Source organism: Eubalaena glacialis, chromosome 13 (genome assembly GCF_028564815.1).
Source record: "Eubalaena glacialis isolate mEubGla1 chromosome 13, mEubGla1.1.hap2.+ XY, whole genome shotgun sequence".
NCBI classification, from domain to species: domain Eukaryota; kingdom Metazoa; phylum Chordata; class Mammalia; order Artiodactyla; family Balaenidae; genus Eubalaena; species Eubalaena glacialis.
Genome location: NC_083728.1, coordinates 88,550,295 through 88,574,598, shown reverse-complemented (window position 1 = coordinate 88,574,598; position 24,304 = coordinate 88,550,295). Strand labels below are relative to the sequence as shown.

The window sequence follows — 24,304 nt, the reverse complement described above, 5'->3', positions numbered from 1 at the left end:
ACACAGAACATACAGTGGAATACTGTAGAGCTGGTAAAGAGTGGGGTAGATCAGTATGTGTAGATGTGGAAAGATATGTTGTTTACTGAATAAAAGCAAAGAGCAGAACAGAATATAGTATGATTCTGTTTATGGAAAACAAACAGGATAATGCGTTTTATGCTTAGTTTGCCTATAACATTTCCGAAAAAATTCCTGAAACCTGCTTCATGGCCTCATCCTAACCTCTGATTCCTCAGGTCTCCGTGTTTTTCTTGTTGGTTTCGGTCCCTCCCCGACTCAGCTTGGACTCCATGGTCACTCAATACAACCTTCTCCCACTAGAGCCCTCATTCCCTCCCCCTTGGCATCCTTTCATAATCATCCTTATGACCAATCCTAATATTGGATTAATCCAGCTGTTTTCTTAGCCCCCAGACTGCATAGACAATTGTGTGGATTGATTCTGTCACTTATTTTGTTTTGTTTTCAATATCAGTCATTCAGTGTTGCTTGACAATCTTTTCATTCATTCTATGATTTTTTTCCTACATCATTCCTCACAACAGATATTCTAATCTTCACTCCATTATTTAGGCTCCAACCTCTCATTGTCCCCTGCACCCTCAGCAGGTAACATCACTGAGAAAAGAGGTTAAGAATGAGCTCCTTCAACACTTCTATAGAATAATTTTAAAATAATCTATTTCAGGGGTAAGCAAACTACAGCCCTTGTGTCAAATCCAGCCCTGGCTGTGAGCTAAGAATGGTTTTTACATTTTAAAGGATTGTAAAAATGAAGAACAGGCGACAGACTATGTGTTCTGTCTAGGATAGTTACCATCTGGCCCTTCATAGAAAAAGTTTGCTGAGCCCTAACCTAGACCGTAACCCATCTTTGATTCTTTCCTTCCCCGTTCAGAGGAGCCCCTTTCTCTTTTCCAAGGCTGACCTGGAAACCTGTGATCTGATCCAATCTCTCTTTGCCTCTTCCAGAATGCCTTCTTCCCTGTGTCTTCTCCATGGCAAGCTGAACGATGGTTTTTGATATCGCTAGGTATAGTTAAGTTTTCCAAGACAGACTAAGTCCATCAGGCTGTTTCTCTTGGTCCTGGATGACAAGGTTCAGCCTTGTCCCTCTTGGATGTGAGGGCATGTTAGTGAATGAGGAGGCTAGCCAACAATATTTCCAAGATGGGTTGATAACGAAATTTGTAATATAAAAGGATGGGAGACCCTGTGAGCAGGGCTGGACTTTGCCCTGGCATGTGCTATAAGGAATGGACCCAATGTTACCTTCTTCCAGATGACCAACCAGTTGTCTGCTTTCTAAAAGTCCATTCTTACTGATATGAGATGTGGCCTTTGTCATTTACTAAATGATTCCACCTTCTCTCTCATCCTCCAGATCCAATCAATCCCTAAACTTTGCCAATTTTACTTTCCCAATATGTTTGATATCCAAACTCTCCTTGCCATCTCTAGTCTCACGACTGCCCCAGTCCGGTCTCTCATCCTTTCTCTCGGGGACTGCATTATTTAGCTTCGTTTAACCCACAGTCAGTCGTCTCATCTCCCCACCTCCCTCGCCTCTTGCTCAGTCTCTCTTGCAGGTTTCTCTGTAGTATCTTTCTAAAATCGGTCCCTTCCCCCCTTTAAATCTTTCCGCGGCTTCCCATTGCCTCCAGGTTACCTAGCTCAGCCGCCTGCTCTAGCGGCTCTGAGGGTGCGGGAAAGCCACCAGTCCCCACCATTTGCTGGGCTCGTCGTGCTCCCTCCGCTGGGGGCACCTGACCTCACTCTTGGGTCCATCCATCAAATCTGAGCTCAGGTGCCGGCTCCTCCAGGAAGGCTTCCCTGACTAGCGCCTACGCCTACGCCCCCACACACTACCCAGGGTGGAGGCCCCTTATGTGAACCCACAATACTCGGTGCTACCCTCCATCACCCTCCGCCCCTAAGCCTCGCGCAAAGCGCCGGAGGCTGCAATAAACACGTGTCGACCGACGGGGCTCTAAAGCCTTTGAGGGAGGCGCGGTACCCGGCGGTGCGTCCGGAGGGTCCTTCCCACCGGGGGAACGCAGGTGCAAAGGCACGGAGGCGCAAAGGGGCTTGGTGACCGCGAGCCTCGAGGGGAGTAGGTAGGCGGGGGAGGAGCCCCTGGTGGTCCAGCGCGCGCTCCCGAACGGTCCCCGGGGACGAGCGACCATCGAGACGCACCGGCCTCCGAGAGTCCTAGAGGGGAAACGGAAGGGGCCTTTCCTTGACGCACCTGTCTGACAGCGTCCGTCGGCCACTTCCGGTCCGCTGCGGGCCCGGGCGAGCCCGGCACAGGTGCGGGGTTGCGGGGCGGAAGTGGCCGGGGAGCCGGGGCCGGGCTGTGGGCCTGCTGCGGGCCTCGGCGGCTGCGAGGCTGTCGCTGCGGGCGGCGCGTCTCCCCGGAGCTGACTCCCGCGGCACCGAGGCTTTGCGGGTCGGGACTCGGGGGGCCGCACCGCGCTGGGCTCAGGTAGGAGCCAGGCTGATCCCGCCCGGCCAGGGTTGCCTTAACGGAGGAGTGTCCACGACCCTGATCTCTTGAACCAAAGCGGAACACTGTGAAGAGTGCAAGTGGTCGTTTTAGAAACAGACGCTCATTTAAAGAAACCATGGGAGGACGCCTGTTTGTCAAGGGCTAAGGGTAAAAGATGAATGAGGACCTTTCCTGACTAAAGGGAATCTGGCAGACGGAGGGAGACACAGGGGTAAACATTCGTACTACAATGCGGTAAACGCAACCATGAACAAATGCAATAGCTAGAAAGCCAGGAAAGAGAAATCTCAATTGATGCAGCAGAGAAAATGAATAGACTGAAAATGTAAATAGATTTAAGAAAGATAGGTAGATACAGAAACTTCCAGTAGAATATTAAGCAGACACTTGGGACGTACATAACTGCCAATTGCTTATTCTCTGCTTCCTTTAGAGTGATCCCCATCCCCCGCCCCAAGTCTACTACAAGCCTCTTCTTTCTCATGAGTACTTGAACCTGCATAAACCTTTCTGTCTTTTTGGCCTCCCATGTTTCTCATCTATACCATATGTTTTGGGAGGCCGACGCTGGCCTGCAATCTAACCTCTTACGTCTTCAGTTTCTGAAAAGCAGGGGAAGTAGTACTCACCCGGTAGGATGGTTGTAAGTATTAAATGAGAGTATGTGCTCACATGCTTTATGAATGGTAAAGCCTACACAAGTTAGAAATCTTTTGATCAATTATAGTAATGATATATATATTGTTCTGTTGTTTTCTTTAGGCTGAGTACACCGTCACATCCTAGCCACCAGCAAGTCTATTGGTTTTACCTCCCAGATGTCTTGACTTTGTCTGCTTCTTTGTCACCACACTGATCTAAGTCGCTTATCTCCTGCTTGGACCACGGTAAGTGCAGTTTCCCTTCTTGACCCTTCTTATCTATTCTCTATTGACACTTCCCAGGCAGAGTGACCTTTGAAGAACACGTATCTCCCCACTAAAATAAGGAATAAGAGTAAAGCCTATAATTCTTAGTGTGTGCCCAGGCCCTCGATAGTCTGGTTTCCGCCTGCCTCTGAGCTCTTTCCCTCCCTCACCCTGCTGAAGCCACACTGCACTGGGGCTTGTTCTCAGACTGCAGAGTAATTTCTAGCCCCAAGGCTTTTGCCTGGAATGCTCTTTCAATGATTGACTCATCTCATTCATTCGTTGGGTCTTAGCCTAAGCACTGTTTATTCAGAAAAGCCTTCTCCAAGTCTCCAAGTTTTCTTTTGTTTTTTGTTTTTTTAAATATTTATTTATTTGGCTGCACAGGGTCTTAGCTGCGGCACGCGGGATCTTCGTTGCCATGTGGGGGATCTTTAGTTGTGGCAAGTGGGATCTAGTTCCCCGACCAGGGATCGAAACCAGGCCCCCTGCACTGGGAGCGAGGAGCCTCGGCCACTGGACCACCAGGGAAGTCCCCAAGTCTCCAAGTTGATTGTCCCCATTAACACCCTCCTTACTTCCTTTTTAGAACTTATCCCCATTTATAATTTAAATTTATTTGTTTAATTTTTTTTGGCCAAGCGCACGGGGCTTGCGGGGATCTTAGTTTCCCCCACCAGGTACTGAACTTGTTCCCTCGGCAGTGAAAGCGCGGAATCCTAACCACTGGACCACCAGGGAATTCCCTAATTTTTTTTTTTTTCCTGTCTGCTGTACCAGTATGTGAGTTTCAAAGGGCAAGCACCTTGTCTATCTTGTTCTCTGTTTTATTTCTAGTTTCTGTGGGTCAGGCATAGATACATGTCAAATGTATATTTAGTGTTGGAAGAGTGGGCCCTGGTGACTAACTTAGTTATAACCCGTCTTATATTTTTCTATGATTGTAGTGTTGTCTCTCTCTTGAGATTTTAAGCTATTTGTGCATATAAGCTAAGTCCTAATTTCATTGACGTAGAGACAGAACTGGGATGACCTGACCTTCCCTGTGTTTTATTTATGCCGTTCTCATTGTCCGTCTGGTCTTCCCAACAGACCCTCAGTCTTCTGGGAGGGGGTGTGAAGATGCTTAAAGAGTGTCCAGGGATGGCAGAAGATCGTCAGCAGCAAATGGGTGTCCCTGTGGTAAAACTGGAGAGAGAGTTGCCATGGGGCAGGGCGAGGGAAGGCCCCAGCCCGGAGACTTTTCGCCTGAGGTTTCGGCAGTTCCGCTACCAGGAGGCGGCTGGTCCCCAGGAGGCCCTCAGGGAGCTGCAGGAGCTCTGTCGCCAGTGGCTGCGGCCCGAGCTGCACACCAAGGAGCAGATCCTGGAGCTGCTGGTGCTGGAGCAGTTCCTGACCATCCTGCCCCGGGAGTTCTACGCCTGGATTCGGGAGCACAGCCCGGAGAGCGGCAAGGCCCTTGTGGCCGTGGTGGAGGGCTTCACGGAGGGAGCCCTGGAGGCCAAGGCGGTGGGTGAGAAGGGGGATGTGGGTCTCGTTCTGTTGGTGCGGGAAGCGAGAGGTTTGAGGAAGCAGTGGGAGTGGATGAGGCGCAGAATCTCCCTCCTCTGCTCCCAGACCATCTGGGGTACTTTGTGGAGGGCAGAGGAGTTTTCAGCAAGGAAAGCCATTCGCAGGGAAGACTCAGGGCCGGTGGAAGGACTGTCAGCTCCTTTTTTGGTCATCAGGGCAGAGGCCTGGCCATATTTCCCTTGTGAGCCTCGGGTCCAAAGAAGGCAGCTGTGATCTATTTCAAGGGCCCTGGTAGACTCATTCCTCTTTGGGCAGAGATGCATGTGGGGATGCAGGGAATTCCGGAATTCCACTTGGTGAGTATTCTTCCCGAGAAGCGTTGTCTGGAACAGTGCCGTTTCCACGTCTGGGACGTTGGCTCAGACGGCTCACGTAGTGAGTGACTTTGCATCTCAGATGCTCCCTTGGGACTCTGGCCATGTGTCTGTCCATCTCTGCTACAGTTTCCCAGTTGCCGTCTGGGAAAGAGAGGGCAGGACTGACGTTACCGTTTTGCTTGCAGGTAACAATCTGTCTTCATTTTGTTCTCCCTTTTCCCACCGCAGTCACCCCTGACTTCCTGTATAGTCCTAAAAGAGTTGTTTTGTTTTTTTACTCCCTACCAAGGAGCTTAAAAGTGGACCAGGAAAGGCCTGTTCTTGTGAGTTCTGGTTTTCCTTGCTATTTCTAGAGCAGTTTTTTTCTCACTGATTCACTGCACAGTCCAGGCTTTGTATTTTTTACTTTCAGCATCTGTAACTGGGGAATCTTTTTTCTAATAGTGAGTGTTTTGGGCTAAAGTTCTCATTGGAATAATAATAACATCTCTCTGTGATACTGTTCATGGTGGAATTTGATCAGTATTGAGGTGGGCAGAAGGGACCCTTGTAAAATGGCATGGATGCATAGAAGTTGCTCAGCGCCTGATAAAGACAGTTTAGCCTCCTTTTCACCTTCTCACTCATGTCCTGGGGAAGAGCTGAGCCGGCTTGTCTTTTTTCCCCCCTGCAGCTGCAATGGGTCTCTTTTTTAGGTTTTAATTCAACTCCTTTCATAACAGCCTTATGCAGCCCTCATTCTAATAGGTGTTGGGGCCTGTTCTTAGGTTCCATGCCATGTGCAAGGAGAGCAGGAGGAGACAGCACTTTGCAGAGGTCCTTGGGAACCAAGTGTCCACCTGGGGCCAGTGGAGGTCAAGCCCGAGTGGGGGCTGCCCCATGGGGAAGGAATTCAAGGCCTCGACCAAGGCACTGAGGAGCATCTCACCCAGGACCCTGGAGAGGGGACGCAGGCCTTCCAGGAGCAGGGTAAGATGCAAGCAGCAAGGAAGAAAGGGCACAGAAAAGGGTGCTTCGTGCCCGGCCCCCTCCCCTTTCCTTTACAAACCCTGCAGTTGATAAACTAAGTTACCTGTAGCGTGCAGTTCTGAGTTTTCCTGGCTACTTCCTGGACTTCAGTAGGAAACAGATGAAGTGAAATTGTTTTCTATAGCTCGATCTCCTGATTTCTGCGGGGGATATCTGGTATCACGCCCTCTTATCATTTCTTCTCCTTTCCCTCACATCCCTTCTAGAAACTGCCAGGAAATATGTAGCTGACATGTAGGGATATTTTTTGTAAGTGGGCAGATGAACTGAATCCCTAAAAGTAACATGTGACTTACTGGGTTGCTGAATCTCAAGGAGGGTTATTGCCATAGTGTGACTTGGGAGCGTGAACAGCCCTGAAGGGCAGCGCATATTGGGCTGGGCCCTTCTTCCCAGCTGAGAACAGGGCAGGGTCCACCCACACCTACCTGTCTGGAGTCTCCTTATGGTTCCTGGGGTTCTTCGTGTCAGGCACTAGACGCCTGTGAACGAGCTCCTGCAGGGCAGCGCTAATCCTGCTCCTGGTTTATTTCCCTGCTCAGCTCTGCCGGTTCTTCAGGCTGGTCCTGGCCTCCCTGCAGTGAGCACCAGAGACCAGGAGATGGCAGTGGGTTTCCTTCCAGCTGGATCCCAGGTGAGCTGCGACTGCTCTTCAGGGATCGCGATGTCGCTTCGAATGAGGCTCACCTTCCCCACGATTTCTCCTCGCAGCAGAGCACCATCCGCAGAGTTGGATTATCCTACCTTTCTTGTTCTGATGGATGTGACAGCTTCGTTCTCTCCACTTTACATCCTCAGTTATTAATTTGAACTGAGCCTTATGCCAGCGGTCCCCAACCTTTTTGGCACCAGGGACCGGTTTCGTGGAGGACAAGTTTTCCACGGATGGCTGTGGGGGGATGGTTCAGGCGGTAATTTGAGCGATGGGGAGCGACGGGGAGCGATGGGGAGCGATGGGGCGCGGCAGATGAAGCTTCACTCACTCGCCGCTCACCTCCTGCTGTGCGGCCCGGTTCCTAACAGGCCGCGGTCCGGTACCGGTCCGGGGTTTGGGGACCCCTGCCTTAGGGTCTAGGCATGAGGCTCAGTTCACTCATTTGGATTACTCTTTGTTTTTTTTTCTTTTTTTTCCTCCATCGACTCAGTATTACTCTGGTAATTGTGAGGAGGAAGGCGTTAGTGGTGGAAGTGCCAGAGGCGTGATGGAGGGTGTGGTGGATGGCCGGGAGATCAGTAGCCCGTTGTGGATACGCTTTATGGATACTTCTGCGGCTGCTCTTCCTCTGGACCCCATCCTCCCCCCGTGTCAGCAGGAGGGAAGCGACTCGCGTGGGCGCTCCCAGGAGCCCCGAGCCGAGTGGTCTCTCTGGCCCCTCCTGTGGCCGCTCCAGGAGTTTTGGCCTTGTTAGCACTTCTCGGCCTGCCACAGATGGGGGTCACCGGAGCGCAGGTGGGGCGCTTCCGCCATGGTGAAAATCTCTCCCATGGGATGCCCAGTGTTCCCCGGGAGGTGGGGGATTTCCACTGTGGCACTTTCCTGAAGGGCACATTGAGTCTTAAAGTGAAGAGCTCCTTATAGAAGAAAAGATGTCATTTGGCGGGAAAAAAGAAGTGATTCCAGTTTTTGGGGGTTTTTTTTGGCCGCGCCACGTGGCTTCTGGGATCTTAGTTCCCTGACCAGGGACTGAACCTGGGCCCTCAGCAGTGAAAGCGCAGTCCTAACCACTGGACCACCAGGGAATTCCCAGAAGTGACTCAAGTTTGAGCTCACTAAAGCAGTATTTGGGCAAGGGTTGATGCCTGTGCTGTTTGCTGTTTCTGTTTTCTAAACATATTGTTTAGAGGAGATGAAGAAAGGGCATCAAAGTTTTTGAATTTGGTCAGACCCTCTCCTTCTACCATAGTAGTTCTTCTTCACGGTGTCATGACGACGACACATTGATTTCAACACAGCGTTGTTCTTAAGGCAGGGCCAGCCCGAGTTTTTACTTATCTCTGAGGGAAAGGCAGTTCTGGTTGAGGGGCTAAACAGGAGCCCCCGGTCTCCATCAAACATGAGGATCGAGTGGAGGTGATTGAACGGTGGAAGTTAGAGGCCGCAGTTGTTGGGTACCAGCCAAGTGGCTGCAGCAGAGGCTCAAAAGTACAGTGGCTCAGAGAAGTCCATCGTTCTCTGCCATTAAACTGTCGAGAGGGAGGCACTTCTGGTCCCACTCGGAACCATCTAGGGACCCGCGTTCTTTCTGTCTTCCTGCTCTGTTCTGCCCTGGAGTGTTGTCCCCTGTGTCTCTCTGCTTTTCCACTGCTCCTACCTTGGGATTATTTCTTTATCCATAGCCATCTCCTGTGCTGTTTCAGGGGTTGGGCCCATTTAAAGACATGGCCCTGGCTTTCCCCGAGGAGGAGTGGAGGCACGTGACCCCAGCCCAGATAGACTGCCTTGGGGAGTACGTGGAACCCCAGGACTGCGGGGTCTCACCTCCAGGTAAGACTGTTTCCATCCCGGAGGTAAGAAACTGAGGAGCTTTGAAAGCTGTAGGTCAGGGCTCTTGTCCTTGCCCCAGATTTCAGAACCTGATGCTACTGATAAAGGAAGGGAATATCATGGCAGATGAGTAAATGGGTCTGCGGAAAGCACGTGGACCAAGGCACGTAAGGAGCTGGCGAGGTGCTTTCCTGGGTCAGGAGAGGAGCAGACAAGGAACAAGAAAACACGAGGTAGTTATTCTGGCTGAAATGAGACAGGTCGGTCTTTAGGATGCCCTGAACGAGCTCCTGCCGTGTCTGTGGTTGAAGGGGACTGAGGGCTTGAGAGCAAGAGAAAAGCAGCAAAAGAGGGATCCTCTGATCTCTTTCACCAGCCTGTGTTTATGGAGCGCTCCCTTGTGTGCAGGCCCCACGTTAGCAGTTCTGTGTTGGGGCAGGACTGACGTTCCTGAAACCTCGGAGCCCACAGTGTGTGGGTGCAGGAGGGCACGGGGCTGCAGTGGGATCTCAGCAGTGGGAGGGGCTGGTGTGGGCTGGTGTTGCAGAGCAAGCAGGGCCCCGGCCGGGCGTCTCAGGTGGCAGCCGGGTTTTACCTGGGGCCAGAGCTGGGAGGAAAGGTGCTTCTGGGGGAGGAGCAGCAGGAGAAGGTAGGAGGGAAGGGTGAGCCTGGGAAGTGCGCACTGAGGGCCCCCCGGGGACAGCCGGTGAACACTGCGGGGGGCTAGGGACGAGGGCTGACAGCCCCGCGGCTTGGATGGGGTGGGCGGTGGGGAGAGGGGAACCGTGGCTGCAAAGGGCCCCCTCCTGTGTTCCCTCTGATTCTCTCCTTCCTCCTCTCATCACTTCTTTGTAAGTCATGTGCTGACCACTCACCTGTACTGATGTCTCCTGGTCCTTTTTCATGTTAAAACATGTTTCATCTTAAAACATGCAAAAGTATCGTACAGTCGACCCATTAACAACAGAGGTTTGATCTGTGTGGGTCCACTTACACGTGGAGTTTTTTCAATGAATACGTACTACAGTCCCGCATGATCTGCTGTTGGTTGAATCTACGGATGAGGAAGGTTGGATACGGAGGGCCGACTGTAAAGTTAAATGTGGATTTTTTGACTAGCGGTCATCACAGAGTAGTGTCAGTGGCAGTATACTGGGGGGGGGGGCTCGGGAGGCCTGGGTCCAGTACAAGGCTGTCACCCATGATGAAGAGATGTGCGATTTCTGTGATGGCAAAGGACGTGGAACCCCTCCGAGGTAAATGCAGAGCGCAGGAGCCGTGCGTGGTGCACCCATGGAGGTGCCAGCATCCTAGCGCCTTCATCCTGGCGCTGGGGACGGGCCTCTGCCAAGGACGCCACTGTGTTCCCAGCAAGTTTTTACACCCTCCTTGCCATTCTGACTGTTCTAGAGACTCTGGATTTATGCTTGTCCTCTTATCCGCTCGCTGTTTCAAAACAACCCACGTACTTCCGTAACGTTTACGCTGAGACTGGGTGAGCCGGAGGTCCGCTTCCCAAGCATAGCATCCTCTAGCCGTCTCAACCTTGAGTCTTCCTGAGAGTTCTTCCCACGTGATTGCAGCTCTTGCACTGACATCTGTCTAGGATTGGGCCTGAGAAAATAAACATAAATTCCATGATACATGATATCTAGCTCATACTCACATTTCCCCACGTCCAGTTAGGTTCATGCATTGCATTTAATTTTAATTTGCTGTTCATAACACCTGAAACCTGGAAACTACCCAGATGAATATCAGCCAGATTAATAAGTAGAGTGTAATATACTCTAACAGTATAACATCACACACTGATGAGAAAGAATGTAGTGCAACTATAGCTACACCACGATATAGGTGAATCACACAGACACAATGTGTGAATCAAATATGTAAAGTTTGGGAACAGGCAAAAATACTTTATGGTGATAAAAGCCTGGATAACACATTACCCTGGGGGTAGGATGGTGTCTCCAGTCACCGGAGGGCATGGGAGGGGCTTCTGGGTGCTGGTGATGTTATTTCTTGAAGTGGCTGATATTTAATGGTCATCTTCATTATGAAAATTTTTTCAGCTCTTTATGTTTTGCACACTTACTTTTGTGAAAGGTGCAAAATAAAAGAATACATCAGAAGTGAGAGCTGTGTCCTTCATATTTTATCACATCACGAGGCATGAAATATCCTGTTTCCCTTTATCTTTTATTTTTTAAAAATTAATTTATTTTTGGCTGCGTTGGGTCTTCGTTGCTGCGCACGGGCTTTCTCTAGTTGCGGCGAGCGGGGGCTACTCTTTGTTGTGGTGCGCGGGCTTCTCATTGCGGTGGCTTCTCGTTGTGGAGCACGGGCTCTAGGCACGCGGGCTTCAGTAGTTGTGGCTTGTGGGCTCAGTAGTTGTGGCTCGCGGGCTCTAGAGCACAGGCTCAGTAGTTGTGGTGCATGGGTTTAGCTGCTCTGTGGCGTGTCGGATCTTCCCGGAGCAGGGCTCGAACCCATGTCCCCTGCATTGGCAGGCGGATTCTTTTTTTTTTTTTTTAATAAATTTATTTACTATTTTTGGCTGCGTTGGGTCTTTGTTGCTAAGTGTGGGCTTTCTCTAGTTGCGGAGAGAGGGGGCTACTCTTCGTTGTGGTGCACAGGCTTCTCATTGCGGTGGCCTCTCTTGTTGCAGAGCACGGGCTCTAGGCGCACGGGCTTCAGTAGTTGTGGCACATGGGCTCAGTAGTTGTGTCTCGGGGGCTCCAGAGTGCAGGCTCAGCAGTTGTGGTGCATGGGCTTAGTTGCTTCGCGGCATGTGGGATCTTCCTGGACCAGGGGTTGAACCCATGTCCCCTGAATTGGCAGGCGGATTCTTAACCACTGCGCCACCAGGGAAGTCCCCTGGCAGGACGATTCTTAACCACTGTGCCACCAGGGAAGTCCCTCTCTTTATCTTTTAATGGGCTTGCCTGAAAGGACTCTTTCCCGTTTAAGCATCACCTGTCATTTCCCTCTTCTTTTCTTTTTGGCTTCTTTGCTCCCTAGTCCCTCTTTCCTCTCTTCTCCTTCTCTTCCTCTCGATCTTCTGTAAACAGCTGTTAATTTAGAGAGCGCATAAGAGGGATCAGAGGAAGGGCTTGTAGAGGGCGTTTCCGTCCTAATAGATACGCCGCTGTAGAGGTGGTCTGCTACACACCGGGTTCATTCACTCATCCGGCAGCCATGAAGCGTCTCCCCTGAGTCAGTCCCTGTGCCAGGCTCCCAGAGACCCAGGTGCATAAAACAGGGTGAGGTGGAGGGCACAGCGCGAGCAGGGACACTGAGCTGAGGGAGGACGTGAAGTGCCGGGAGCTCCCCGTTGCTGAAACAGGCCTGTGATCCTGGGGAAGCTGGACATCTCAGATGACTGTAGAATAGCACGTGCAACAAGGTCACTCGTAAGTAAGTGTGAAATAAACGGTGCTAATTGAGTATATGTGCTGACGAGACCCAGGATGGGGCAGTAATCGGGGCAAGTTCCTTAGAGGAAAACACTGAGTTGGATTTTGAAGGAAAGCAAAGTCTGACTTAGTAGGAAGTTAAGAGGGAGGGCATTAAAATTTAGCAGACTATTCTGCAAAAGGGCATGGAGATTGTCTGAGCTTGGGCCGCTGTAACAAAATACCAGAGAGTAGGCAGCTTAGACAACAGACATTTACATCTCACAGTTCTGGAGGCCGGCAAGTCCAGGATCCAGTTGCTGGCATATTTGTTGTCTGGTGAGGGCCTCTCTTCCTGGTTCATGGGTGGCCACCTTCTTGCCGTGTCATCACGTGGCGGAGGCAGAGAGACATCTTGTGTCTCTTCCTTTTTTTTATAAGGACCTTAATCCCATCATGAGGGTTCATGCTCACATGACCTCTGTGTGTGCAGAGAGCCAGCTCTGGCTTTTCTTCTTAGAGGACATAATCCTATCCTGCGGGCTCCACCCTCATGCCCTCACCTAATTAGTGCCCAAAGGCCTCACCTCCTAATAGCAGCACCTGGGGGCTTAGAGCTTCAACCTGTGAATTTGGGAGGGAACACAAACAGTCCGTAACAGATGGAAAGAAGTAAAGGAATGTCTGGTTTTAGAGTCAGAGAAAGTCAAATGTACTGAGGTTGTTGGTTAAAGGAAAAAAGAAGAAATTGTTAGTGGGACACCCTTAGAAGCCAGGTTCTAACATGGAAGTTTACCTTCAGATCTGTTTCAGTATCGATCTGTATCTCCTTTGTCCTGTAGGCCTGGGGAGCAAGGAAAAGGAGGCGAAGACCCAGCCGGCAGACCCCAAGGGGCCGCCTGCTCAGGGGCCGGCAGAGAGGTTTGGGGAAGCCTCTCTCCAGGTCCCGGAGCTCGGAAGAACCTGTGAGCAGGAGGCCGGGAGCTCGGTGGGAAACGCGCCCGGGCCGCCCCCTCCCCAGCGCGGCATTGCCCCCCTGCCTGACGACCTCAAGACCCACAGCTCCTTCTGGAAGCCTTTCCAGTGCCCCGAGTGCGGAAAAGGCTTCAGTCGGAGCTCAAATCTGGTCAGACACCAGCGGACCCACGAAGAAGACAAGTCCTACGGCTGCGGGGAGTGCGGGAAAGGCTTCGCGCTGCGTGAGTACCTCCTGAAGCACCAGCGGACCCACCTGGGCAGGCGGCCGTACGCGTGCGGCGAGTGCTGGAAGACCTTCAGCCAGCGGCACCACCTGGAGGTCCACCAGAGGAGCCACACGGGCGAGAAGCCCTTCCAGTGCGGGGACTGCTGGAAGAGCTTCAGCCGCCGGCAGCACCTGCAGGTGCACCGGCGGACGCACACCGGGGAGAAGCCCTACACCTGCGAGTGCGGCAAGCGCTTCAGCAGGAACGCCAGCCTGGCCGTGCACCGGCGCGCCCACACCGGGGAGAAGCCCTACGGCTGCCAGGTGTGCGGGAAGCGGTTCAGCAAGGGGGAGCGGCTGGTCAGGCACCAGAGGATCCACACGGGGGAGAAGCCCTATTGCTGCGCCGCCTGCGGCCGGAGCTTCAACCAGCGGTCCATCCTCAACCGGCACCAGAAAACGCAGCATCGCCAGGAGACCCCAGCGCAGTGAGGGCGCCCGGCCGAAATGCCCCTCTTTTGCTCACAGAAGGTGCCGGGGAAGGCGGGGCCTTCTGGAACCACCAGGCGGAGGGAGACCTCGTTGGAGGATGCGCCCCCCCTTTACTCACTGAAGGGTTGGGGGCGTCGAGGGACGTTGGGGGCGTCGAGGGACGTTGGGGGCAGAGAGGCGCTTTCACCCATTTTCTTTCCACTCGTTTCAAACATGGGGGAGGGGAGAGGCCTGGTTTATTTGAGAGGCCAGAGGGCACAGCATCTCGCGTCTCCTGCCCAAGTGGTGCTCGTACTTTCTCTTACCCTTTTTGAGGAAGCGGTATCCCGAGTTGCAGTTCAGGTCCCGGTTTTTCTCCTTCCGTGGATGTTCACGTCCACCTCCTGAGCGAGTCTGGTTGTCAAGGTGACATCTTGTCCCGTGTCGGCAGCTTGAACCTCGTTTTTCTGAGGGCTGTGTCCCTGCAAGAACATTAGCTCTGTCTCCCTTCCTTCCCCCAATTCTCTTTTCCATGTAACAGATATTTATTTGTTAAGTAAATAACACCTCCTGTGCGCCTGGTGCTGGGAGCGCAGTGAACGAGGCAGATGAGACCTCATTCCCCTGGAGCTTGTGATTGGGCCCTGGAAGCAGACTCGTTAGTAACGCAGAGCGCCCTCAGTTCCCTTCACAGCGAGTGCCGAGCGAGAGGAAGTCCTCGCAGGCCCATTCTGCGCTCCCGCCCTGCCCCTCCAGGTGCCTGATCTTTTCCTCCCAGCTGGGGTCGCTCAGGCAGCCTCCTTTATTTTACTTTATTTGCGGCCCCCTTTGTCTCTGTGACAGTGTACTCTCGCTGGTAGTTTCCCCATTCCATTACTCCTTGAACAATAACAACTCTCCACACATCTGTTAGGAAATTAATATTTTGCTGTTGATCACTGTATAAACATGAGAGTATTTTAAAAAACATCCAGGTCTGTATAAAATTCTAATTAAATGTTAAGGCCAAAAGGTGAACTAGTATTAATACCCTATATTTGATGGCACTTTACAATATATAAAATGCGCTGCTTCCCTGTTTTCTCACTTGACTCGTTCCACAAATATTTATTGAGGCCCGACAGTGTGCCAAGAACTCTTCTAGGTGCTTGAGGTACATCAGCGAATAAAATAGGCGGGATGTGGAGGTGGGGTGGGCAATCCCTGTCCTCGTGGAGCTTACGTGTTGGTCAATGTATTTGATCTTCAGAACCACCCAAAGTGGAACCCGTGGCTGCTCCCCTGGACCCTCTGGACCTGGCATCTGAGCCTGTGCCTCAGTCCTGTCAGCTGGCCCTGAAATGCATTCGCCACCACCTACCTCTTGTTCCTGAATCACCTCCGTCCTCAGTGCATCTCGGTCCTTGTCATCTGAGAGGTACTTGGGGTCCTCAGGGCCACCTGGAGATGATGAGACGGTAGCAGTCTGTTTTGCATGAGTGCCAATTTAGGAAAAACAAAGATGTTTGTAGGCATCAAAAAACCACATTTTTTAAAAAATGAGAAGATGCAGTGTTTGTAAACGTGTTTAAGCTTTCTTATATTATTTTGCCGTCGTTAAAGGTTTTCCTTTCTCTTGGACATTCTGGAAACTGCCTAACTAGCCTGGACCGCGCTGCAGTGTCGTAATGCTGTGCCTTTGGACGCCGGCTGCTGAGTGATTAGTTTTCTGATGGGACTGTAAGTTAGTCTGTCTTTGGACTGTGTCCTGTAATTGCAAGATGTGATTTGTCTCATGGTGCCTCTTGATATTCTTTCACTGGGATTTTTTCCCCCCATTTTCCATTGTAAATAAGGTAAATGGTAATGACTTTAATACAGAGAGTTGCATTACTCAGTCCACCTTGAAAAACATTATTTTATCACTCATTTCTCGGCAGACAACTGTGGTGTTTACTCTTGATTTAGCGAATGACCTCCTGGCCCTTCAGTTGTCCCCACGAGGCTGCGCTGACCGGGGCGCTGTGAGGTGTCCACTCTGAGATTCTGGGCTGCTACTTCTCAGCAACGTCGAGGTCCAGATGCAGAGTCAGCTCTTTTCTTCCCCACGCCCCAGACAAGCCAGGCAAGGCTTACAGCCACCTGGAGGCCAAACCCAATGAGAGGCTTTTCCTAAGCCTCTGGCCTGTAGTCTGTGTGACGTGGGGGCTGACCTGACCTGAGTTTGGCCTTTTCTGGAAGGTCTGTATTCCAAAGCTAGGCGGGGAGTTTGGGGCCAGCATGGCCTCCGAGTTGCTCCTCAATGGGCTACTGTTTACCTGCATTAAGTGGTAGATTCTCTGATCATACACTGGGTTTCCAGTCAGTTGAGATCTCTTGAGGGAGCTTCTGTAAGAGTCAGGCCTTGCTGTCTTTCCCACGTGGGCTTCCCTGTCCGCTTTGAGACCAAACCTCGTGGACAGTTCCTCAAAAGAGTCTCAGAAGAAAACTTTCCCCATGGAGTTGTAGTAGCCTTATTTTTGGTATCTATTCAAATGTCAAATATTGTTTTCTGTATTTTTCTATTTAGGAATTTTTCATAATAGAAAATTTCAAACATATATAAATGAATCCTCACGTATTCATCATTCAACTTTAACTATTATATGCTCATAACCAATCTTGTTTTATCTCTACCCCATCCTGCTCCTCATCTTCCTCCCCAGCTGAAGTATTTTAAAGCAAATCCCAAATGTTGTTTATAGATATTTCAGTGTATACCTCTAAATGGTAAGGATTCTTAAAAAAAAAAAAACAAACCCACAATACTATTATCATACCTAAAAAACTGAGCAGTTCCTTAATTCCAAATTAATGTTTTTTTAAAAAAAACCACATAATTTTAAAAAACCTTCTTTAAGGTCAAAGTAAGAGGACTTCCCTGGTGGCGCACTAGTTTAAGAATCCACCTGCCAATGCAGGGGACACAGGTTCGAGCCCTGGTCTGGGAAGATCCCACATGCCGCGGAGCAACTAAGCCCGTGAGCCACAACTACTGAAGCCCACACACCTAGAGGCCGTGCTCCACAACAAGAGAAGCCACTGCAATGAAAAGCCCGCGCACTGCAACAAAGAGTAGCTCCCACTCGCCACAACTAGAGAAAACCCGTGTGCAGCAACGAAGACCCAATGCAGGCAAAAAAAAAAAAAGTAAGGTCTGTAAATTTTAATTTGTTGCTTTGTCTTGTAAGTCTAATAATCTATAGTTCCTATCCCTTTTTCCCCTTGAAAAAAAATTTTTTTTTTTTTGATTTTAATTTTTTATTTGGCCATGCTGCATGGCTTGTGGGATCTTAGTTCCCCGACCAGGGATCGAACCCATGCCCCCTGCAATAGAAGTGTGGAGCCCTAACCACTGAACTGCCAGGGAAATTCCCCTCCCCTTGAAATTCATTTATTGAAACAACTGGATTATTTATCCTGTGGAGTTTCTCACATTCTGAATTTTATTGTTTGTATACTCATGGCATAATTTAATATAGTTCTCTGCCGTCTGATTAACTAAAAACTTAGAGGTGTAGAGGTGTAGCCAGATTTGTATTTCACACTTTGGCAAGAACACATTGCAGATGGTGGCATGTCTGGTTGTTTCTCATTATATGATGTTGGGAGCCTAAATGCATTTATTTCATTAATTCTATAAAAGATTCTTTGTTTATTAGCTGGAAAGCTTCTGTAAGAAATTTCCCCTCACTATTAGATACAGTTCATAGAAGAAAGGAAATGCTTGATTCTTCCTTCCCTTTATTTACCTGTCTTCACAATAATAATGATCTGGTGGCTTTGCTTCTTATAAAAGTGATCAATTATTATTATTTTTTAATGAAAATGCATTAATGAATTTAAACCAATCCGCCACAGTTGTTATTCTTATTGATGCTCAAATCATTTCGCTTTTGGCCAGTGGGAGCCCCTTCACATTGGCTCCTAAATCGACATAACCCTAATCATCTTTGATAGCTTCTTTGCTCTCTGGTGTGACAGGGTGTTACAAGATCATCTTGTACATTTCCTGCCCCTTTTGAGAGTGAAGGGAAGTGCTATTAATTATGTCAGGACAGTGGTGTAAATGGGACTCCAGGACAAACAGGGATATTTGGTCACTTTATATTTAGCCTTCACTCTTTATGATTGGGTGTCTGCAGTTCCCTCACGCAGGGCTAATGTCGTGCACTTCAGGGCCTGGCTGCGCGTCGTGGGCCATGCTGCTGTGACAGGAAAGGTGCCGCTCCCAAGGGGTGTGACCTTTGTAAGAGAAACCCCTTTTTATCCCCTGGGTGTTAACAGAACCAGGTAGCCCAAGGTGTGTCCTGGGGAGCTAACGCATTAAAAAATTGCTTCTCAAAATGTATGCCAGGGTGAATGTTGTCTGCAGGCTGATTAAGTGTGCTAAAAATACTTTCCGTACCTGTTTTATCCCGGCCTAGGGAAAAGTAGGAGAACCTTTGTTTCTTAAAAAATAAGCTGGTTTCAAGTCTACTTCTGAGACAGGGAAAGGAACTGGCAGAACACGTTTCTCTAGAGTCTACTTGTTCTCTGCCCAAGTTTCTCAACCTCCGCACTATTCTCGCTTTGTGTCAGGACATTCTTTGTCTTGGAGGCTGCCCTGGCTTTTTTGTGCGTGGTATGCTGTTTAGCAGGATCCTTGGCCTAAATCTACTAGATGTTTCCAGGCCTAGCTAAATGTCTCCTGGGGGCAAAACTGACCCTGGCTGAGAACCCCTGCCCTTAGGGTTCAGGGTAGGAGCTGAAACGAATTAGATGGTTTAGCTATTGAAAGGACTGGGCTTCCAAGGCCTGGAGCTATTTCCTGCTAACGTTAAAGAGCCCTGGCCTAATTTCTAGAAAACAAAGGAGTTACTAGAGATCATGTGGGTTAAATGTAGTGTTGCCAAGCAGAGCCCAAGAGCTTTTGAAGTGGAATCTCAGGATGGGGTGCTGGGGTCTATCACAGGCAGCCTGGGTGGTTGCTTTGGGTTCCTTTCAGGCAAGCACCTGCTGCACTCCTCCACACAGCCGTGAGCTTTTGCCTGGGGCTAGGTTCACCGTCCTCAGCGAACGCATGTGCGCAGTGAGAGCCAGTTAAGCACGGTGCAGCCAGTTCCAACTTTTTTGCCTCTATGATAAGGTCTCCGAAGGCCCACAGTAGTCATAAGTACTTGAATGGATGAAAGACTTGGATTTCTACCTTTTTCGTAGCTAGAAGGCTGTCTTGAGGGTGCCTTAGGAGGGAAGAACCCTGCAGCAAGTTGCCCCCCAGCGGCCCCGATCTGGCAGTCATCTGTAGCTGCTGTCCTGCCAATTGCAGTTACGTTGAATTCACTTAGAAATTCTACAAGTCAAAGAAATTCACTTGGGCTTCTTAGAATTTCATATTCCTATCTTGCCTTATTTTCCTTTATTATCTTCAGTGAAGGGCATATTTCTAGAGATTGGTCTTGTCCAGCCCATTCCCAGGACTGACCTGTTTCAATAAAAAATTTCAGGAAACATTTGTTATAAAGTGGGGAGGGTAGGCAGTTGTGTTCCTTGTGTTTGTCGCTGGGAATTTAAACTGCTGGGAGAGTGAGGATGGAAGGGGTGGGTGATGCAGGTGTTGGGCCCTGAGAAGCAGAGGGACTTAGGAGCAGCAGCTTGGAAGAGCAGAGAGGTCCCAGTAGAAGGGCTGCGATCGCTGCCACGTGCACCATCGTCTTAAGTGGCCAGAGACCAGGAAATAGGGCAGACGTAAGAGCTTGCTTCATGTTTTCCCTTCCTAGTTAAAAAATGTGTTTTATTGAGAAGGCGGTGTATTAGCTTTTAGAGAGACTGGGAAAAAGTGGTGGTAGAAGTCTGTATTTGCCTTCTTGAGTCCCACCTGCAGAAGCTGTTGGGGTCTTACACCGTCTCCATGTCTGTGAAGAATTTGAGAAAATCCGGTCTCTATCATCTAGACATTTCGCTGACTCCTGTGGAAGGGCTCAGCACGTGCTGTGAACCGGAAGAGCAGAGTGAACGATAAGCAGTTTATCGTTGAGAACCAGTGTTCCCACTAGGTTTTCCCAGTCTTCAGTTCTACGCGTTCTAAGGTGCTAATGGAAAGAATGGAAAATAAGAGGTGGAAAAACCAAGAGTTTAAACAGCGTGGTGGTAGCACAGATGGAGGGATGGAGTGGAATACAGGGTTCAGAAATAGACCCAGCTCTATATGGAAATTTAGCCTAGAATAAAGATGGTATCTCAAATCACTGGTCAGAGACTGATTTTTAAAATAATGGTACTGTGATACCCACGTAGCCATTTGGAAAAAGATAAAAATAGATCCATTTCTCACACCATATTCAAGAATAAACTTCAAATGAATCAGGAATCTAAATGTGAAAAAATGAAACTATACAAGTACTAGAAGACAGTGTGAATGAATTCCCCTAGAACACAGGTTCAGGAAAAGGCTTTTGAAGTATGATTCAAAATTCAGATGTAATGAAAGAAAAGATTGATGAATTCCTATGTAAAAAATTTTAAAAATGGCAAAAACAAAAAGCAAAGACAAATGATACATTGGGAGAAATAATTGCAACATATTGCAGAAGTCTAATATTCCTCATATACCAAGGGGGAAAAAAAAGACCTAAAATCCTATGGAAAAATTGACAAACTTGAATTTACAAAAAAGATAAAAATGTCTCTCAAACATATGAAAAGTTGTTCACCATCACTCATAATGAAATAAACACCAATTAAAACTACCCTGAGATATTATTTTTTATCCCATCAGATTGGTCAAAATTCAGAAGCCTGACAATACATGTTCTTGATGAGTTTGTGGGGAAACTGGAATTCTTAAGTGCTGATGGAATGCAAAATGGTACAACCTCATGTGGAGGGGAATTTAGCAATATCTGACAAAATTTACTCTGTGACACACCTGTAAGTTCTGTGTGAATTTACCCTGAAGGCACACCTCTAACAATATGAAAATACATCTGCACAAGATTATTCATTGCAGCATTCTTTGTAACTGCAAAAATACCAGAAACTGCCTAAACGTGCAAGACAGGTGGTTGGGAAAACTATGGCACATCTACACGATGGAGTATTAGGCAGCTTAAAAAAAGAACATTATTGGGTCATTTGAGAAAATTGAAATATGGATCTAGATTAAATTATTGTATTAAGGGTAAGGGCACTAACGTTAATAACTGTGCTGTGGTTACGCAAGCAAATATCCCTATAAGGAAATACAGAAGTATTTAGGGATAAAGGACCATTTGTGTGTGTGTGTGTGTGTGTGTTTGTGTGTGTGTGTTGAGGTAGAGAGGTGGGGGTGGGGAGAGAGGGAGAAGGAGGGGGAGAGGGAGATGGGAAGGGAGAGGGGAAAGAGAAAGGAAGAGAGAAGACAGGAAATGGGGTAAAAAAGTTAATGATAAGTGAATCTGGGTAAAGGATATATGGATATTTTGCACTATTCTTATTGCAACTTTTCTGTAAGCTTGAAATTGTCTTCATATAAAAATTTTAAATGTAAGAAAAAAAAAGAACAGGATTTACCAGTTACTGTGGGAGGAAAAGAGTTCCAAGCCCTTGTCAGATGATACTTGCGCCAGGTGGGAGCGGGAGGGTGGAGCCAAGTATAACTAATGAGATGTGCGTGAGATGTGCTGATTTAATTACACCTGGTCTTGCACCGGGGCCGCATATTCACGCCCATCCTGTTTTCACTGTGTGCCTGGTTGGCCAGGGCTCGTTCACATGGTGACTGCAGGAGGACCTCTGGTGCTGGCAGCTTTCTTTCTTCATAGATAGTCCCATTTTCAGTGTCTTTATTCATCCTTGGTCTTGGTTTTGTGTTGGTGTCCTCACGAAATACTGTCAACTCACCAGCCCTTAGACTGATCATTTGCTTAAGGCTTCATGGTCTCTGTAGGTGCTCTCACCCATATTACACCTCCTACCCCAAATTAGAGACTGTCTTTCCAAAAACTGCTGGTTTTAGGACATTGCTTCAGTGAGCATCTTTTGTAATTAATGTGTGTTCTGGTTAATGCATATATGCAGATGTCCCTGTGGACATTCAATCTCACAGTGTTTGGGAATTATTTCACAATTTATGACTTACTTGGTGCTCATGACAGACCTTTACAACAGGGCAAAACTGATGGTCAAATAAATGAAATCTGGCAGGGTAACTGGTTTGAGCAGCAATGAGTTAAAAGGGAAAAGTTAGTCTAATTTTAGGATTGTTGAGTCTGAAATAACGGAAAGGTGGTTAGATGTTGGGGACCAGACCAGCAGGCAGGTCAGGATTGAAGGTCCAGTTTTTTGTTTTCTTAAATTCAGCTGTTAGGCTAGGAATTCAGCATCCAGAAAGCATTGGCTCTACACTTCCAGTGTGTGACAGAGATTATGTACCACCCAGTGACTGTGAGGGTACATCTGGAAGCTTCCCCAACACCAGGCCCTAAGAAACCTCCGAGGCCCCAGCCCACATCCAGTACCCTCTCGTGCTGTCAGGTCAGCAGGAGCTGCCACACCTAGAGGCCTGCAACATTCCAGGGTTCACACCGTTCCCTAGCTTCTCTGCCCTTCCCCACCCCAAATGTGCCCCACATACCTCCCTGGTAAATCCCACCTGGCACTGATCACATCTCTACATGGAAGTACTTTGTATTTCAGGAAACTCTGGGGAGCAGTGGGGCAGGTAACTAGTGGGGTTTGACTCTAGAAGATCATTTTCTCATGGAATAATGGCATCTGATTCAAAAAAGTCAATGTAGGGGATCTAGAGATGACCAGATCCATTGTCTTAGAACATTCCCTTGCTTTCCAAGTTACCGCAGGGGATATTGCTGCCTCTGGGTGGTACTCAACACTCAATAAAATCAGCTCTGTCAGCTTGCTGATGGGTGATTTACAGCGTTGCTAATGGAGGGGTTGGCAAGTCCCTGTCATACTCAGTGCTCAAGATGAAAACTGTCCTTAGGATATTCCGGATTGAGGGGAGGGTTAGGGTTCATGCTGTTAAATTAATTAAACAAGGAGACCATTAGAGGTGATTCTAAAGCCTTGGCAGCTTAATATGAGCAAACCAAAACCTCAGCCTGTAAATGCCTCAAGGTTAAAAAAAATCGAAACCTAAGGACAACCAGTCACAAACAGCCAACTTGACTTTCCTGTATAAGGCAGCCTAAGCTATAGCCACTCAAATAATTTCCTCCCTTTGCCTTCTTGTCTTCTCTGTGAATGTCTTGCCCCTACCTCCTGTGGCTGGAATGATTTTTGCTCAGATAAACTCTTAAAATTTTTACTATGCCTCAGTTTATCTTTTAACAATGCTTTTCAACAGAGATTCTCAAAGTGTCATCTGAAGACCACTTACATCAAAATCACCTGGGGAACTTGTTTAAAATGTAACTGGGGATGGAGCAGTTTTCCGTTGGGACCTAGGAGTCTTCATTTTACCCAACTTCTCAGGTGATAATACGCATGTAAATTTTGAGAAAGACTGCTGTATCATCGCGTGGAACACTGTGGCTTCACCAGAGCACTCATGGAAACATTTGAACAAATCCAGAAGTTTCCCCCCCACCAGCCCAAAGCAGATATGAGATGGTCCTACAAACGAACAGCAAGGCATGATCTTCATGGCAAAGTGCTGTTAATACTTTCAGCTGGTAGCCATAACGCAGGAATCTCTTTAACAATACAGGGTAGTCACATCGTGATTTCGCACTAGAAAAAGACTTTGATTTTTTTGTGTGGGGGGATCCGAAGTTCATTTACTGCTATGTCTTAGCACTCAGCACCATGCCGAGCTTAATAAAAGTGCTTAATAAAGGTTTCTTCAATGAATCCATTTCTTCAGTAGCTACCTAGTATCTCCTTCTCCGCCTGGTGCCCCTTCCCTAATTTTCTCGGTTGCCATCGCTCCACCCCACTTTACGACCCATGATGAGGGAGGCAAATGAAGCACTTTTCTTTGGGCATCCCAGGAATGCAGCTCTACGGTAAACACTTGAATTCTGCTATGGAGGAGGTTGTGCTCATCCATGACCAGGTGCTGGGTTGGGTATGGAGAGCACAGCAAAGCCAGTGCGATGGGGTTAGAGTTGAGTGCTGCGGAGGATTCACCAGGAACTCTCACAGAACCACATCTGTAAGTTATTCTGAGGGCCCAGTTACCGCCAGAAACACGAGACGGCAAATAAATGATTGCTGTTATTTTAAGTCACTGAGTTTGGGTGGGTGGTTATGAAGCAATAGATAACTGAAGCACAGCCCTACCACGCTCCGTGTCAGCCTGTGGTCCCTGATCTGGATTTATTTGTCTTTATAGCACTTAGAACTCTCTGACATATTGTATGTTTGTTCTTTTTTTTTCTGTTCTGCTTCCCTATTCCCTGGCACATCAGCTGCTGCATGAAAGTAGAAG

At 48.6% G+C, this 24,304-nt stretch overlaps 2 protein-coding genes across 7 annotated transcripts; one reads left to right on the top strand and one right to left on the bottom strand.

The window, feature by feature from the left end:
* Positions 1–1,993: 1,993 nt before the first annotated feature.
* LOC133104254 (basic proline-rich protein-like) lies at positions 1,994–2,629 on the bottom strand. Its single transcript, XM_061209887.1, has one exon. The coding sequence runs from the start codon at positions 2,627–2,629 to the stop codon at positions 1,994–1,996; it is 636 nt and encodes a 211-aa protein (XP_061065870.1).
* ZSCAN25 (zinc finger and SCAN domain containing 25) lies at positions 2,298–15,215 on the top strand. Of its 6 annotated transcripts, none has more exons than XR_009703380.1 (8): positions 2,332–2,488; positions 3,275–3,399; positions 3,808–4,929; positions 6,077–6,278; positions 6,881–6,972; positions 8,697–8,823; positions 13,064–15,028; positions 15,125–15,151. XR_009703380.1 is itself a non-coding variant. In XM_061209330.1 (8 exons), the coding sequence occupies exons 3-7, from the start codon at positions 4,477–4,479 to the stop codon at positions 13,894–13,896; spliced, it is 1,707 nt and encodes a 568-aa protein (XP_061065313.1). In that variant the 5' UTR covers positions 2,332–2,488; positions 3,275–3,399; positions 3,808–4,476; the 3' UTR covers positions 13,897–13,935; positions 15,125–15,198. The 6 variants fall into 6 exon arrangements, 5 of the variants coding, with proteins under 5 accessions (XP_061065312.1, XP_061065313.1, XP_061065314.1 ...); XM_061209330.1 differs by having other exon boundaries at positions 13,064–13,935; positions 15,125–15,198; XM_061209329.1 differs by lacking the exon at positions 2,332–2,488 and adding an exon at positions 2,298–2,313 and having other exon boundaries at positions 13,064–15,215.
* Positions 15,216–24,304: the final 9,089 nt, after the last annotated feature.